Below are 17,716 nucleotides of genomic sequence, written 5' to 3'. Positions count from 1 at the left end.
GGAGAGCGCTAAAGCAAGGTCTGTTCTCCGTTTCAGAATTCCATACTACGAGAGCAGAACAATCAGAAGAAATTGCTCATCGATGGCACAGCAGAAATCAACCACAACTCTGAAAGCATGCCCAGCACCAATGGCAAGGTAAAAGAAAACTAAGATGTGGAAACACTACACGGTGCGAGCATTTGCGAAGGAAACGCACGGCGTGTGAATGTGGAAAACATTCAGACGTGACAACGAAATAACTAGCGTGTGATACCACTGGTAAACACTACTGCCTGTTATGGCAGTGAGCTTTGAATGGGGTTCACACTGGTATTGACATGGGACGTGGATCAGCCAAAGTGTGTGTGTGAGACCATAGTAGCAGATAGCAGTGTTTGATTTCTTATTAAGTACATTTTTCATTGAATTAAGTACAGAAAAACACAAAAAAATAGCGTATAGTTTTGGTTACTAGCTGGTTAACTTTAGCAAAACAGGGCAGAGAATAAAGACACGGATCCATAGAAAAGGTACACGTTTGCTCACGGATGACTGTGATGTAGTCAGGATTCGAGCCCGGAACTCGAGATCTACGACAGGGCGAACTCCTTTTCTGTTGCGCCACTCAGGGGTCAAATGTGTGAAATGCACACACACAAAGAACCCACTAGCCTGATTCAAATAACACATTTAAGGAGTTTGCTAACATGTAACAGATAACATATTTGAGGAGTATGCTAGAAGAGTTAAGAAAATAGTTGCCAGTTCACAACTTTCAGTTAAATATGACCGTCTGTGTACGAGTGTGTGCGGTCATGCACGCGCAGCAAGGAGAACGGTAAAGCAACGGTGTGCGTAGGTGCGAATTCTAACCCTGATCCGATTCTCGTTTCTAGAGGTCATCCGATGGCTCTTCGGGTCCCGATGAGGACGTGGGGAAGGTGTCGGAGCTGCAGGAGGTGATGGACAGGCAGAGCAAAGAGCTGCTTCAGATGAAGGAGCGTGTCGTTTCCTTCAGCAGCAGAGTGAGCGAGCTGGAGGAGGATCTGGACACGGCCCGCAAAGACCTCATCAAGTCAGAGGACATGAACACCCGCCTCCAAAGGGACATACGCGAGGTGATGCTCATGCACAAATACACGTCATCACTTCATCCACATGCTGTATTTAGCAGACTTACACAATTTTGTCACAAGACATGGAACATATGCAATCACATCAACTACTATTATTACAGTTATGCTTAAAATGTGTTTATTATAATTATGTGTCTAATTTATGAGGATTTGATTACATTGGTTTCAAATTTTGTCGGTCACAAGCCAAATGACTTAGAACATAAACAATGCACACTCGAATGGAACATCTGTTTTAGTCAAATTAGGACATGGGCTTTTAATGTAATACAAAAAGCTTTAAAATATTTGGAGCACAAACTCGTAAGCGTGAATAAAATGCTCATGGGTTCAACGAATAAGAGTAAATAAACAACATATTTGCTATAACACACGCTTCATGTTTGAATCATTTGTTTACACTCGTGGACCGTGTGCTGCAATCGCTGTGTGCTCTCTGTTTTTCAGTCTCTCGCTCAGAAGGATGACATGGAGGAGAGGATAACGACACTAGAGAAACGCTACCTGGCAGCTCAGAGAGAAGCAACGTCTGTTCACGACCTGAACGACAAACTCGAGAGCGAACTCGCCAACAAGGAGTCTCTCTTCCGCCAGGTCTTTTTTTTTTCCCTTTTTTTTTTTTTGTTCTTAAAACAGAAATTAGTTCAGTGGGATACATAAGGAGTAAAACACGCCAGCGTGTGCGGTTACCAGCCAGAAATGGATTACTTTCCTATAACTACAGTGCGTTATTCCTTTTACACTTCAGAATTTTGCTAACGATTACAATTTTTTAGTAATTTATGTTTATGTTGATAGCAGAAGGTACTGCTTCTGTGCAAAGCCCTCTATGCCTGAGAATTACCTCTGACTGTTACCAAGCTCTGACACTGGAGGCTCTTTCCAGAAATTCCACATAAACATAAACCCCGGTTTTGCCTTCCTTGGGCATCAGTGAAGGAAGGTGGGATGCCGTAACGTCACATTTCCTGGAAATGAGAAGCAGTGGGTAATGTGTCTGAGTGGGAATATCTGCCTGTCCTGTTAGATATTCCTTCCGAATTATGCTAAAAGAGAAATGTTTGAAACGGTAGACACGCCGTGTTAGTTTGATTATAGGCTTTTAATGCAGTCAGGTGTGGACCAAAACAACCGGTCTGAGAGCATGTGGTGGTCTCCATCCAGCTCCTATTGAACTCGAGTGTGGAAAGCCCAATACGTAAACCAAACGAGTCTGACTCATGGTGCTTGATTAAGGCTGCAAAAATGGTCCCTCCTGCTGAGATTGGCAAGTACCATGCCCTGCAACCAACCCTGTCTTGGCACGTCCTCCCCAACCCCTTCCCCTTCCGGGACAGTGGTAGATCAACGGTTAAGACTCTTACTGATCAGAAGGTCTGGGGGAGCAAGGTCCTTAACCGTCTCTGCTCCGGAGGCGCCGTATCATGGCTGACCTTGCGCTCTGGCCCCTACTAACGAACAAGCTGGGGTATACAAAGAAAAGAATTCCACTGTGCTGTAATGTATGCATAGGTGACAAATGAAAGCTTCTGTAAAGGCACTCTTAAATCACAAAGCGAATACCAGTACTAGTTTCTGCACAGTGACCCATTACTTACACACACGCTATATGGCCAAAAGTATGTTTACTCCTGATTATCACACCTATAGGAACTTATTGGACATCCTATTCAACAACCCTAGCCATTGATATGAGAGTGGGGATCAAAACTGGTTTATTGACTGTTGATCTGCTCATTTAAAAAAGCAAAACAAAAAAAACAACCTCTGATGTCATGTGTGCAGATGGTCATTGTCGTAACTTGAAGCTACCATTGTAACCATGGCAACCAGCAAGTAACTCGGACTCTCTTCCTCTCAGTCTGTTTTTTTTTTTTTCTTCTTCCTCTCAGTCCAGAAAAACCCACAGCGCTTTGGCAGCAACAGAACTCTTATCTTTGAATTAACTATTCACAGGAAAACGAAGCACAGCAAGTCCCCCATACAAGGACTCAAACAGACACAGATTTAGAAACGCACACCGAGACGGTTCCAAAAGACTGAGCACACCACCACAATCTACCATTTCCCTCTGATTCTTATCATTTAGGAATCTGTTACTTAAACCTGAAGCTGGGGGTCAAATTACACAATTGAGAACTGTAACTGTTACGAGGCTGCAGATTCCTTCATTAAATCATAAAGCTTTTTAAAATATGCACCCGCTTCCACATCTGTTCTATACTGATCTGCTGAACTACACCTGCTTAGTGAAGAGTGCTTCAGGAACAATACTAAAAAAAAAAAGTGTGTGTGTATGTGTGTATGTGTGTGTGTGTGTGTGTGTGTGTGTGTGTATATATATATATATATATATATATATATATATATATATATATATATATATATATATATATATATATATATACACACATATATATATATATATATATATATATACACACACACACACACACACACACACATACAGTTCTGGGGTTTGACAGTCAGCACAGTTTAATGTTGCTGTTTTTTTTCTCTTACCTACTTGACTGACCGTCGAAATGTAGGCAATCCTCGGCATACTCATGGCGCTAGATTGATTTTGAGGCTGGTATTGATCAGAAAAAAAAGTTGAAAAATCAGTCCATACTTCTTATATTGTGCAAAAAAGTTGATGCTTTTAACTTTAGCTTTTAATAAATTATTACTTTGTTATTTGCTTATCTAGTACACTTTATGGCCAAAATTTATGGTCACCTGACCATCACACCCGTATGTGCGTGCTGATCATCCCATTCCAGATGTATCCCCCTTTGCTGTTATAATAAGCTCCACTCTTCTGGGAAGGCTTTCCACTAGATTTTGGAGCATGGCTGTGGGGATTTGTGCTCATTCAGCTACAAGAGCATTAGTGAGGTCGAGTGAGAAGGTCTCGGGGTGCAGTCGGCATTCCAGTTCATCCCAAAGGTGTTCAGTGTGGTTGAGGTCAGGGTTCTGTGCAGGCCACTCGAGCCTTGGAGTTCATCCACTCCAACCTTGGAAAGCGATATCTTCATGGAGCTTGCTTTGTGCATAGGAGTACTGTCATGCTGGAACAGGTTTGGGTCAGGCCTCTTGGTTCCAGTACAGGGAATTGGTGTGCTTCCAGCTTTGTGGCAACAGTTTGAGGAATGCCTACATATGGGAGTGATGGTCAGGTGTCCACAAACTTTTAGCTGTATAATGTAGGTAAAGGAAAAAAACATGACACCGTACTGTTATAGGAAAATAATCAACAATGGAGTAGTGTGATGTGGACCCAAAATAATTTTTCTATATCCGCTTGTCCCGAAGGACTTGAACACTTTGGGATGCACTGTTATAGGAAAAGAATTAACTTGCACCACCCTGTTGTGGGTTATTTTTCCTATAACTGTGTTTCCTTTATCTGGTTAGATACAGTGATTGTAATCTCGCCCCTTTAGCTTGATATAGAAATGTAATCGGGCTGCTTTTCAGCAGGCTACACAGCAGGCGTCTGACGTGTTTTTCTTTCTCTCAGACGGAGGAGAAGAACAGGCAGCTGCAGGAGCGGCTTGAACTCGCCGAGCAGAAACTCCAGCAGACCATCCGCAAAGCCGAGACACTCCCTGAGGTGGAGGCGGAGCTTGCTCAAAGAGTCGCCGCCCTCAGCAAGGTTAGATACACCCACTGCATGTCATGTCATTGCTTGTGAGAGTCATTAGCGCTGACCTATAATAACACTGACTGGCTTATTACGGAGCCGGGTAATTTCCTGCTCTAACATTCCGATAAACCGTTTCTCCTCACGAAGAGTGTGTGGGTGATGAGTAGTGAGTTGAATCAGGTGTGTTCGAGCAGGAAACTGTGTGTGGATAAATGTGCGAGTATGAGCTAGACGGAGTTTGCTTTGCGAACGCCGCAGCAGTTCGGTCTCGTTCTTTTTCCTCCCTTGCAGTGTCTCCGTGGACACGCTGCTGTGCTTTAAACTACCTTAATCCAGTTAACAGGCTTATTTGTTCTTGTTGTCGAAGTGTGTCCTCAATGATGAACTTTACCGTGTGTGCTCTTTACCTTTTTTCCTTGCTTGCTCTAATAGCCGCTTTCTCTCTCTCTCTCTCTCTCTCTCTCTCTCTCTCTCCCCACAAGTGTAGCATCTTCTGCACTAAAACCTCTTTTCTCTCATTCCTTCATTTCCTTTCTCACCATCTTCTTATTCTGTTGCTTTCTCTTACTCCGCTTTTCTCAATTGTTTTCCTTCTTCCGTTTTTGTTTCCTCTCTCTCACACACACACTCTCTCTCTCTTTCTGTCAATCAACAATCTGTTGTCTCTCATTTTATATTAGGCATTCCCTCTTTCGTTATGGTTTTGTTTGCTTCGTCTCTTCTTGTCTCTGCCACTGTTAACACCTCTTTTTGTCTCGCACACTATATTTCTTCTAACTGTCTCTCTCTGTCCTTCCTGTCCTCCCTGCTTGTCCTGTAGTCTGATCGTTCTGTGTGCCGTGCCTCTAAGGACACTAAGGAGACTAAAGCGCAGAGGAAGGTACACTGCACTTCAGACAAGGAAAAAATATAAAAGGAGGACCCGTATGTCCATGCCTGTCCCCTGCCTGTTCTACCCGTCTGTGGCTGTCCCCCACCCCTCCCAAATCACTTCCTGTTCACTTAAAAACACACCCCAACCCTGACAGGAAATCCACTGGAGCCATGTTGTGTACAGAACTGGTGCCATACGCTGTGGCAGTCCAGTTCCCCCATCACCAAGAACACACACCCACACACACACAATATTGATTGTTTTCTTTGCTACCTCTGCCAAATCAGCATTAGAGTTAGCTTCAGTGTGATGGTCTTCTCTTTGTTGCATCGTGAGGATCAGTACAGTTCCTGTTTGAACACTGAAGCATAGAGAAGTACACTAGATCAGTTTCCTCCTCATGGCCCAGGCTTATATCTTGCTCACTAATGTTTAACACACTACAGACTCTCAGCAAGAGGCCGTTCATACTTGGCCAGCTATTGTTTTCGTCCCAAAGAAAAAAAAAAGCTGGCATGAACCCGCACCAGCATGATTTGACGAAAGCATGCATGTTTGCACTCATTCATGCGAAAGCCTGAAACACCCCATAGGCCAAACGCATACTTCGTTCATTTCTGGTGTTTTCATGCATTTTCACTGCATGTTTACTCAGTCCTTTAACACCAACAGCCCTCGCTGCACTCGTTAAACCAATGCCTAATGACTCAGTATTGTTCTCAGTATTCACAGACACGTATACAAAACCTTCGGTTATCTCTCAACAGACATTTTGAAGAGCATTTCGTTCAGTAATGTATCGCCATTCTAATCAGAAAAGCTACCTTTTTTGAACACACGCAGGCTCTGTGTTGAACGTATCTAGAAGTCTTCAGGTCGGCAAACTAATATTCAGTCCAGAACTGCGTATTTTATCTGAACACACACAAACACACAGAAAGAAAAAAAAAAAAACCTCCAGAATACTTTTTCAGTGTTGCTTCAGATCACTCACACATTCCTCGTCACCCCATGACGTTTGATGTGCTGTGTATTATAGGGCTGCAACTAACAATTATTTTGATAATTGATTAATTGATTAATTATTTATTAATTAATAATTTATTAATTAATTAATAATAATTATAAATTTATTATTTTTGATAATTGATTAATTTTCTCATTTGTAAGTCGCTTTGGATAAAAGCGTCTGCTAAGTGAATAAATGTAAATGATTAATCTGTTGATTTTTTTTTTTTTGATGAATCGATTTAAATTGGTTTGAAAGACCACGATAACTAGTTTTGTTCCAGAAATAATTGCGATAAACGAAATTATCGTCGTTTTAAGTCCATTTTATGCCACTGATATAATGATAATATAATGCCGTAATAGCGCAAGTACACCTTTTCAAAAAGCAACGAACGTTTAATTCTTACGCATATTCATACAATGAATAAATGTCTGAATGAAAATGTCCTTTAAATGTAGTCAAGATTTTGTCTAGTCGTATTTATTAATATTAACCCGCTAGGAAAGCGCTAAAGTTTGCCGCTCTTCCGCTTAAGCGGCTCAATCCCCGACACGGCTGACTACGACTGGATGATATGTAACACTATTCAACTTCTTTAGGGAAAAAAAAAACATTGTTAGTGCATTGTTAATATCCTGCATGTCCAATTTATTTGTTTGTTTGTTTGTTTGTTCATTCAACAGTATGTTTTAATTAAAATCGGTGCTAGTGCTCACTACACATCTTACATTCGAATGCACAGGTTTTGCACATGCGTTTTATCTTAAATTCGATGGATGTTCAAGGTTCGGATTTGAATTTGACGGCACTAGAGCGGACGAGAGGACAGAAGCAGCGCGGACGGCTAAAATGTTGCTGACGTTCGTTCTTACGTAAACAAACGTGTGTAAGCACTGTGGCCGGTATGAAGGTCAGCAGAAACGATCGCGGTCACGTCCATATATCGTACCGTAAGTCACGGGTGGTACACGTGTGTTGTGGAAACGAAACGAATGATGTCGGCTAAAAAACACGCACAGGTTACTTTACTTCCTGAACGCGCAGGGACCCGAGCACGAATTGCGTTCACGTAGACGGGAATCGCAGCCCAGTTCCAGTGCAGCCAAACTCGGACCACCTCCTACAGGTTCATTACCACGGTGCGCTTCTCGGTACACTTTGAGTTCACCAGTTTTTCCTGCAAACCCTGCTCTGTTTCAGACTAAACTGCCAGCGTGAAAGCCCCCTTCGTTTTCGACGTCTGGAATCCGGGACTGATGCGAACCAAAAACTTGACGACATGACACACACACGACACAGATTTGAATAATATACTAAGAAACTTCCACTATGTAGTGTTTATGATCACTGCAGTGTCGAGGAAACACTGAAATGACGTTGTGTGTGCGCTTCATGACAAGGACAAACTAATCATGAATGAAATTCATTAGCAGTTATTTTTATTATCGAATTGTATCAATGTTATCGATTAGTTGTTGCAGCCCTAGTGTATTGTGAGTCTGCTTTGAGCTTGTTTTTTTCTTTTTTTTTTTTTTGTGCATGATGTATTCGGATATTTATGTCGTGTGGGTTTTTTTTTTTTTTTTTGCATCTGGGATTGATTGTCTGTATGAATTTCTCATATGTCCTTTTGAGTGTCGTTTCGAGCTGTACCGTCAAAAGGGCGCGCATTCCGCTTGACCAATTCTGATCAGCGCTTTGCTCTTCTTCAGGCCGAGGAGCGGCACGGCAACGTGGAGGAGCGCCTGCGGCAGATGGAGGCTCAGCTGGAGGAGAAAAACCAGGAACTGCTCAGGGTGAGAGGTTAAAGTTCGTAAGCTGGACACGGATTAGCGCGTCTACTCGTTTTTCGCGTCGCGAACAGGAACGACGTCCGGTCTGCAATCAGGGCGTGATTTTATATCAGCATGACTGTGCATCAACATAAAGATATCCGAAGGAGTTATGCCAATAGCGTTATGTAATATGTAAATAAATAATCGTGCGGCAGGATTTTTAAAGTCATAGAAAGCGGTTTTTCTGAACTACTCAAGACCGATAAATGTAACAGTTCTAGCAATTTCTGTTACTGAATGACGGTATTTTCGCATCCCTGTAGTGTTTTAGGGTGTTTTAATGTCGTCCTGTTTAGAAATGAGAAGCTGTAAGTGGATACTGTGGGGTATTCAGTAGCGACTACTCGTGATATCAGATGGGCAGAGTAGAATCTGATGTCTGTCAGCACTTTGATAACTGAACTATCAGGGTTGAGCAATGAATCATGTCGTATCTTCTATGAGTGGCAGCATTCATGATTTCTGGACTAAGACATTTTGAGGGGATAAAAGGACGATGAGTGAGTAATCCGCTTCATTTGTGTTCCTTACACTCATGACTATAGTTTACATATGCTTCTCAATCGCTGCTGATGACACGTGTCAGGAAAATCGCAGCCCCAAAGATAATCAGTTTATTAATAGTAATTAATAGTAATTACCTGACGCGAGTGCGACTGAAAGTATGCATGAATCTACAGCCTGGGCTAGAAAGAAATCAGCCCCAGCCTCACCCCTTCATACCTTTCTATAGATTCTTCTTATGACAATCAGTGCTTGGTTCAACAGAACTCCAAAATAATCTGCTTTAAGACATTTGTTAGAAGCAAACAATCTATTCTGACAGTGAAAACGAAATGAAGCCTTTATTTATGCCTTTTTACTTCTGCCTTTTGTTGTTTTTTTTTGTTGCTTTGACAGAAGAGCATATAAAAGCTCCTGTGTTCCTGCTGCTATTAAACTCAAGTCATAGAGGCTCATAAGTCTAGCACAATTATCCTGCTTTAACAAACCTGTTAAACTCGTCTGTGTGTTGTGATTGCGATTGAAGGCTCGTCAGCGCGAGAAGATGAACGAAGAGCACAACAAGCGTTTGTCGGAGACGGTGGATAAACTTCTCTCTGAGTCCAACGAGAGGCTTCAGCTGCATTTAAAGGAGAGAATGGCCGCGTTGGAGGACAAGGTATCGCTGGCGCTTTCACACGGTCGGCTCCAGGAAGGCCGAGCCTGCTTGCGAGGCTGTTTTATCTCCTCGGTTATTAAAAACCAGTACATGTTGATCATTATTATTCTTATCGTGTCCTGTTTTGGTTCTGTCCTGGCTTCCCCTAAAAGGAAGGAGGGAGAGTCGTACTGCACAGCTACGCTAGCTTGCTTTCTCTCAGAAGTGGTGCATCATCATCATCATCATCATCTTCTGTTTAAAGTTTCCAATCGATATTTATATTTTGAAGTTCACAAATTTATAGTAGACATGGTGTGAAATATGAGACGGAAATTTTTTTAAATATTAAGTAAAAAAAAATTATAAAAAAAAAAATACAAAGCCCCTGAACAATAATAGAACTAAACAGTAAATGAAAACAATAATAAAACACTATTTTGTTTTTTTATTACATTTTTAAAGACTAATAAAAATTAAAAGCCCACAAACTAATACAAATAAACAATAAATAAGAACAATAATAAAAAATAAACATAGAAAACTAAATGAACATAAAAAGTCTCCCAATAGTCATCAGTACTGTAATGTGTTGCATTTTATATTCAAATTCAATATACACATAATGTAGCACATTAATATTACATATATATTAGTATACTTAGTACATTTTGTTGCAGTTTTGAAAATCCATTCTGCTGTATATAAATTTTTATATATATATATATATATATATATATATATATATATATATATATATATATGTATAATATATATATATGTGTATATATATATGTGTATATATATATATATATATATATATATATATATATATATATATACGCGATTTGAGGTCGACCGATTGATCAGTCTTGCCAATTAAACAACATGGATAACTGATTGCTGGAGCTATCAGCTATTGGCAAAAAATCCACACCGATAGTTTTTCTGGTAAGGTCGGTTGCATGAGCAGCTGTGAAACGTCTGCTGTAATTATACAGTACGAGAGCGTCCTCTAGAGGCGAAATAAAAACGATCGTCGACAAATTTTGTGGTGTTATTTGAATTTTTTAAATTTTTTTTCCTCAGTACATTATGGTACAGTCAGAACAGTTAATTTATGTAATAAAGTTCAGCAGTATTTTACTGAGCGTTATGTTTTCATCCGGTATCAGTTTTAAAAACTATCGGGTGATTAATGCCCAACTGTCACGTATCAAGAAACTCTGGACTCCATTTCCCATCAGCCACTGCACTGCACTAGTTGTCACATGACCACCTGCACCTGATTCACGTTTTGGTTAATGAGCACTCGTGTGTGTGTGTGTATATATAGTCCGTGTCTGCACGGTTTGTTTGTCTTTCGTTGTCTTAGACTCCCGTTGTTCATGTCTCGATGTTTGTTTCTTGCCACAGTGTGTTTCAAGGTTGTCATAGTGTATTTGTTTCTTAGTACGTTTCTTTAAATAAATGTCTTTATCTGCCTCTGCATCTGCATCTGCTTCTGGCTCAACCTCGAATTGTGACAGAACGAAAGACAAACAAACTGTGCAGACACGGACTATATATACACACGAGTGCTCATTAACCAAAACGTGAATCAGGTGCAGGTGGTCATGTGACAACTAGTGCAGTGCAGTGGCTGATGGGAAATGGAGTCCAGAGTTTCTTGATACGTGACACCAACGTCGTTATGAGTATCAAAAAAATCCACTATCGGTCGCCTTCTGCTCACAATATTGTTGTGTGTATTTTTATTTTATACATAAAATTATGTAAGTTTGAATGTAGGCATTGGTTATAGGTAAGTGTACAACCCGAATTCCAAAAAAAAGTTGGGACACTGTAAAATTTAAATAAAAACAGAATGCAATGATGTGCAAAACCACAATAGAACATAGAAAACATATCAAATGTTTAAACTGAGGAAATATACCATCTTAAGAAAAAAAAGGTGAATTTGATGGCCGCAATATGTTCCAAAAAAGATGGGATGGGGCAACCAAAGGCTGGAAAAGTAAGTGTTACTAAAAAGAAACAGCTGGAGGAACGTTTTGCAAATAATTATGTTAATTGGTAATAGGTCAGTAACATGACTGGGTATAAAAAGAGATGGAATGGATGGAAGCATATGTTGCTCTAAAACCTGTATATACCTTTCAGCACTTATGGTGCCTTTCTAGATAATGCACCCCCATACCATCAAAGATGCAGGCTTTTGAACTGAGCGCTGATAAAAAAAAAAAAAAAAAAGCCGGATGGTCCCTCTCCTCTTTAGTCCTCTTTAGTTTGAGGACACGGCCTCCATGGTTTCCAAAAAAAATTTCAATTGGTCTGACCACAGAACAGTTTTCCACTTTGCCTCAGGCTATTTTAACTGAGAACATTTCTGAAAATGGTATATTTACTCAGTTTAAACATTTGATCTATTTTCTATGCTCTATTGTGAATAACATATGGGTTTATGAGATTTGCAAATCATTGCATTCTGTTTTTATTTACATTTTGCACAGCATCCCAACTTTTTTGGAATTGGGGTTGTATTAATATAAGTAAATATAGACAGCGGTTATACAAATAATTTTTTTCTCTGCATTTCTTTTCTGCATACCTCATGATTGTTTTTGTTTGTGCGTGTAGAACGCCCTCATCCGTGAGTTGGAGCACACGAAGAAACTGATTGAAGAGTCTCATCATGAAAAGGTACAGGCATCTTATGTCTTTTGTCAGTTTTGTCTAGCCATCTATTATGTAGGTACCTATTCAGTACCTATTGAATGTCTGAGTTTAGTTTTATCCATTTAATCCTTTTAAACCTCTTTAGTGCCTTCGTTCACAGGAATGTTTCTGCATCGTTATTATTGTACTAATATCATTTATTATCCTTTTATGTATTTTAGGAGCAGCTCCTGATCCAGATTGAGACAATACGATCAGAGAATGATCAAGATCGCAGCCGGAGCAACTCCTTGCTCCACCAGGGGTGAGAATCTCACCCAATCGAAACTCCTTATACATAACTTCTAGTAGTATCTCTACAGGACTACTGTAGTATCTCTACAGGACTACAGTTATTTTCATCTCGAATCGATTTTCCTGCTTGAAGGAAACTATGATGATGATGGCAGCTCCGATTTCCGTTGAGGTTCCGCAACGGAGAACGCTTTCAGACTTTTGAGAGGCCCTGTAGTTAACATTAAATAACTATTTATTAGGGATGCACAGGAATTTCCACTAAAATGGGTTAAAAAAAAAATGCCATGGACTAGATAAAGTTTTATTTATTTATTACAAAAAGCAAGTTTAAATTGTTCTCCAATACAGTATCAAATCAAACACTTTTCAAATCCTTTTAATGGTAGCCATAATTAGACACTGATTAAAAAAAACGATGTTTGTTCCAAAGACTCGTCAGACATGTGGAACGTTTTCATGCTCCTGGTTTCAGTGAACAGTAAATCAGTAACATATCCAAAGTGTACTGTTAAATTCTGTGTACTGTATACTGTTAAATTATTATTATTATTATTGTGTAGGCACTCTCACATGGGCAGCACACCAGACTTCAGGTACCCGGTCTCTGCATCCTCCATGATTGACAGCCATTCTGACCAGTACAGCAGCTCACTGGTGCTGAGACGGCCCCAGAAGGGGCGGGCTGCTGCTCTACGAGACGAGCCCTCCAAGGTTAGACTGGGAAATTCTGACTTGTTTTTGTTTGTTAAAAAAGTCTGTTGTTCCATGGTGGGGAAACAAGTTACAGCAGCATTCACAAGTACCAGCTTCAGGTACTGAGCGTAGCGGGTGACTTGAAGTTTGAAGGAGTTATGCGTTGTAATTGATCGATTCATATGCGAATGCAGTTTCGATTTAATATACGTATGCAGTCGTATTCTGCTATTTTAATAGTGTTTCTGAGCCAGCCAATGTCTTATGAGGCAAGCATATGATGATTTAATTGAGTGCTTTTTGTATAAGTGGGTGCATATGACATGTTGCTTTCTTAATACGCAAATGACTGGGTGTGCTTTTAAATATATATATATATATATATATATATATACACACACACACAATATTTAAAAAATCCGTGCTGTGTGGGTGAAATGTATCAGGTTTACATAAATGTGTCAGACTGACACATTTATATTTTCCTCTTCACTTTCTTTCTGCCTGCTCCGTGGACTTCAGAGGCATGTAAGTCCAGCTAAACTAGTTCAGCTGCATTTATTGTTACTACATATATATTTTATTCATCTGTAGCTGTATCTCGGTTAGTGCTACGAGCGTATTGAACTCTCTGTATTGTCCGACTCGTAATATTTGTCTCTTTTTTCCTCATGCATGTGTAGGTGCAGACTCTGAACGAGCAGGAATGGGAGCGCGTGCAGCAGGCCAACGTCTTGGCCAAAGTGGCGTATGCGTTCGAGAGTGACATGGACGTGTCTGATTTGGAGGATGACCAAGAGACGATTTTCAGCTCAGTAGACCTGCTGTCCCCTGCTGGACAGACAGATGCACAAACGCTCGCTCTAATGCTGCAGGAGCAACTCGATGCCATCAACAATGAGATTAGGTACCACCTAAAGAGTGTGTGCGCACGTTTTTATTTGTATTAGTGATTTTAGATACATATAGTCCCTTCTGCTGGAATATAACAGTAAGTTTTTAGGTGAAGGTTGGGTAGCTGAGCATTTAGCAAAACAATCCATACCCCCCACCCCATGATATTTTCAGTGTGTGTCCCAGGTAGCACACAGCACACTACTACACCCTTTTCGTTCCGTTCCTGTTCTCTTATAACCCCTGCAATGAACGGTTCCCAACCGTGTGTCTTTTCAGAATGATTCAGGAGGAGAAGGAGAACACGGCGCTGCGAGCTGAAGAGATCGAGTCGAGAGTCGGGAGCGGCGAAAGTCTTGGCTCCCGGTTCCGCTCCATGAGCTCGATCCCGCCTTCTTCATACGGTTCCCCCCACCCCAGCTCAGGACATTCTGGCTCCTCCCCTCCAGGTTCAGGTCACTCCACCCCTCGGAGAGTTCCGAACAGAGAGATCGACCGCATGGGGGTCATGACCCTGGTAAGTCTTAGCAGGATGCCGGCTCCAAAAGTCTGAGTCTGCTTCTGTGAGCTTCTATTCCATGAGTTATCACATTTGAGAAATTGTATATTAATATGAGACTCGTTGACTAATTTTAGGCCTAAACAGTGTGGTGTTATTGATCAGAACTCACCTAGAGAAGCACACGTATAGTATCAGTATCAGCGTGTAGGCTTGTGATGGTAATCAGCATGTTGTGATATTCAGCACACACCGGATCATCGCTAACCCTACAGTCTCCATTTCGATTTCTTAGCTAGCCATAGTTTCTGGTCGTGGATAAAGTCTGGGGCTTCCAGAAGGCAGTGTGGCCTTGAATCAAATTTATAGCATCACACCAGTTTGAACTGTGAAGAGAAAATGTTAACATATACAAATTTCAGTTCAATAAGTAAAGAATGAAACTTAAAGAAGGGGATGTTCTGTTATTGGAAAATAATCAGCGCTGCAGCGGTGTGATGCAGTCCGGCGCGAGTTACTGTTCTTGGCCTAAAGTTAATTATTGTCCCAAAATAGCACGTCACAACGTGTTTTATTCCTCTTATAGCTCAGCAGTTTGCCAACAGTTGGAATTTTTATTTAATAACACATGCATTTTATGCGTTTATATTGTAGTTACATTTCATGTTGTTGAACATTTGGGGAAACAGAAATGGGTTCCTGTTATTGCTTGCGTTACAGAAGCCTCGTTCCTGGTTCCGTCAGCAGCCCCTTGTTTTGTTTTTGTTTTTTTTCCTCTTTAAGTTAAAACAGAGAAACACACCCTGTAATGTCACTGAGAAAGCAGAAAGCACAGATTTAACTCTGACACTTTAGACTCCTTCCAAAAATGTTAAACATTTCCAGAACAAAACTTGCACCTTAACTATCAGAACGAGTGCGTTAATATTAAACCGGCGGCCGGCACTAGTGCCAGAGCTGCCGTTACTGAAAATGAATCAACCTCAACCTTCCTACCAGACTCAGAATCCTGAATTCAAAAGCGTCATGGTATATGAGGCTCTGTTTTAGTTTTAAATAATGGGGGGGTTTTGCATGATAAGGATATGGAATAAGTGGAGAAATTATTGGAAGTCTGTGATAACTGATGGAATAAAACACCTCACTTATCTGCAACAGAACACTCAGACTTTTGAACTGCTTACTGTGCATTTAGGTTGCTCCATTTTTTTTTCCCCATCTATGTGTACTAATCCATGTTTAGTGTGTTAATTCATTGTAATGGAAATGAAGCACGTATGTGTTAATAACATGGTGTGTGTGTGTGTGTGTGTATGTATATGTCCCAGCAATACTGCTATGAGCCATATGTCATCCAGAGCTCACTCTCCCATCAGACCGTAGCTTACTCGCCGTATTTCACCACTAACACCACTCCTCTGTTTAGCCCTGCTCCCTTCATAGTGCAGGTACCATCACCACCACTTAGTCTGACTCTCTCACTCTGAGCCTATACTAAGTAGGTGTTAGAGGAGGAAACACACTACAATGTGCTGTATGTATAGTCCCCCTCCGTGTTAGGGGGGAGGGGGCATTTAAAAGGAAATGGGCAATTAGAGGCCATCATGATAGCGTGCCATTCTGAGCGGCTGCTTACTGCGGAAACGCCGGATGAGGAAGAAACGCAAACGCCCTCAGCTTCACGGAACCTACTGCAGTTTAAACACCGTTTCGATCCATTTATAATCTGATCCCATACTGTAACCATTTGAAATGTCTGCATGTACAAGCTCAGAGTAAGAGATCAGATAAGTCCATCGCTTTTGGTTTGATGTGACTTTCTTCTCCTCTTCCCAGCATGTCTCGCTAATCTTCTTTGTGTGTGTGTGTTAACATGTGAGTGCGTTCCAATTCCATATGAGGAATCTCCTTCTGTTCGGATCTGCCGTGCAAAAGGCATGTGCCGATAATTGTAGGATAATTCGTACAATACTTTTGCGATATTCAGCACTTATTACTATTATCGCGGACACTTCGGACATTCTCCCTCTTTTAACCGGGTGCATTTTGTGCCCCTGAGAAAAGCCTGTCCCTTTAATGAACCAGCTTTAGAGCAGCTATCTGCTGAGGGTCCTTATGTTGGAGGAGGTAATCCCACAGTTCTGTTCACCGGAGCCCAGTCGTCATGGATACTGTTCCACTGCATAAAATCACCTGTATGGTTAGCCTTATAGCTTAAACAAGGAGAATGTGATATTCATGAGGCGCATTTTTAAATTGGGTATCACATTACTAAAGTTAGCTAGTAAATTAGCTAGTTACTGTTGTCATTGTCATTGGGAAAGATTAACATACAGTCCCCTCTGAAACTATTGGAACGGCAAAGTTGATTCAAATGTTTTTTACTGTAGACTGAAAATATTTGCGTTTGAGATCAAAAGGTGAATATGAGAAGCATGGTTTAGAATTTCAGCTTTCATTTCCTGGTATTTATATGTAGATGTGTTAAACGACATAGAACATAGCACATTTTGCATCAGAACACTCAAATTGTAGGCGAGCAAAAATATTGCCACATGTGACTCAGAGGTGTTTCTTGTGTCCTGTTAGACTGATTGTTTAAACAATAAATAGCTCTGAACATCTACTCTTGGTTTTAGCCTTTGGTTTCATCTGTGAAGACTGCATTAGTTGTTAAAAAGGGTAAGCCAACATGAAGATCATAGAGCTGCCTATGGGAGAAAAGTAGGCCATTTTGAAGCCTAGAGAAGACTAGAAAAACTGAGGTATTGTACAAACATTGGGCATAGCCAGTACAACAATTTGGAATGTCCTGAAAAAGAATCCACTGGTGTACTGAGCAACAGACAGCTGATGACAAACATTGTGAGAGCTGTGAAGAAAACCCCCAAAACAACAGTCAGTGACATCAACAACTCCACAGGGCAAGGGTGAAGGTATCACAATCGACCATTGAAGAAGATTTCGAGAGCTGAACTACCACAAGATGCAAAATACTCATCAGCAGTAAGAAGCCACATTGGAA

At 40.8% G+C, this 17,716-nt stretch overlaps 1 protein-coding gene across 6 annotated transcripts in view; it reads left to right on the top strand.

Annotated features, from left to right (window-relative positions):
* The window catches only part of LOC128606882 (liprin-alpha-1-like), a 91,555-nt gene that overhangs the window by 47,748 nt on the left and 26,091 nt on the right, over positions 1 to 17,716 (top strand). For all 6 annotated transcript variants that reach the window (XM_053623398.1, XM_053623397.1, XM_053623400.1 and 3 more), the window contains exons 6-16: positions 37 to 138; positions 879 to 1,100; positions 1,566 to 1,712; positions 4,642 to 4,776; positions 8,366 to 8,449; positions 9,519 to 9,650; positions 12,270 to 12,332; positions 12,530 to 12,612; positions 13,166 to 13,316; positions 13,982 to 14,205; positions 14,472 to 14,709. In XM_053623398.1, the coding sequence (XP_053479373.1) occupies positions 37 to 138; positions 879 to 1,100; positions 1,566 to 1,712; positions 4,642 to 4,776; positions 8,366 to 8,449; positions 9,519 to 9,650; positions 12,270 to 12,332; positions 12,530 to 12,612; positions 13,166 to 13,316; positions 13,982 to 14,205; positions 14,472 to 14,709 (1,581 nt within the window). The remainder of the gene's footprint in view (positions 1 to 36; positions 139 to 878; positions 1,101 to 1,565; positions 1,713 to 4,641; positions 4,777 to 8,365; positions 8,450 to 9,518; positions 9,651 to 12,269; positions 12,333 to 12,529; positions 12,613 to 13,165; positions 13,317 to 13,981; positions 14,206 to 14,471; positions 14,710 to 17,716) is intronic.

The sequence above is a fragment of the Ictalurus furcatus genome, chromosome 4 (assembly GCF_023375685.1).
Source record: "Ictalurus furcatus strain D&B chromosome 4, Billie_1.0, whole genome shotgun sequence".
NCBI classification, from domain to species: Eukaryota; Metazoa; Chordata; class Actinopteri; order Siluriformes; family Ictaluridae; genus Ictalurus; species Ictalurus furcatus.
This window is presented reverse-complemented; position numbering and strand designations above follow the sequence as displayed.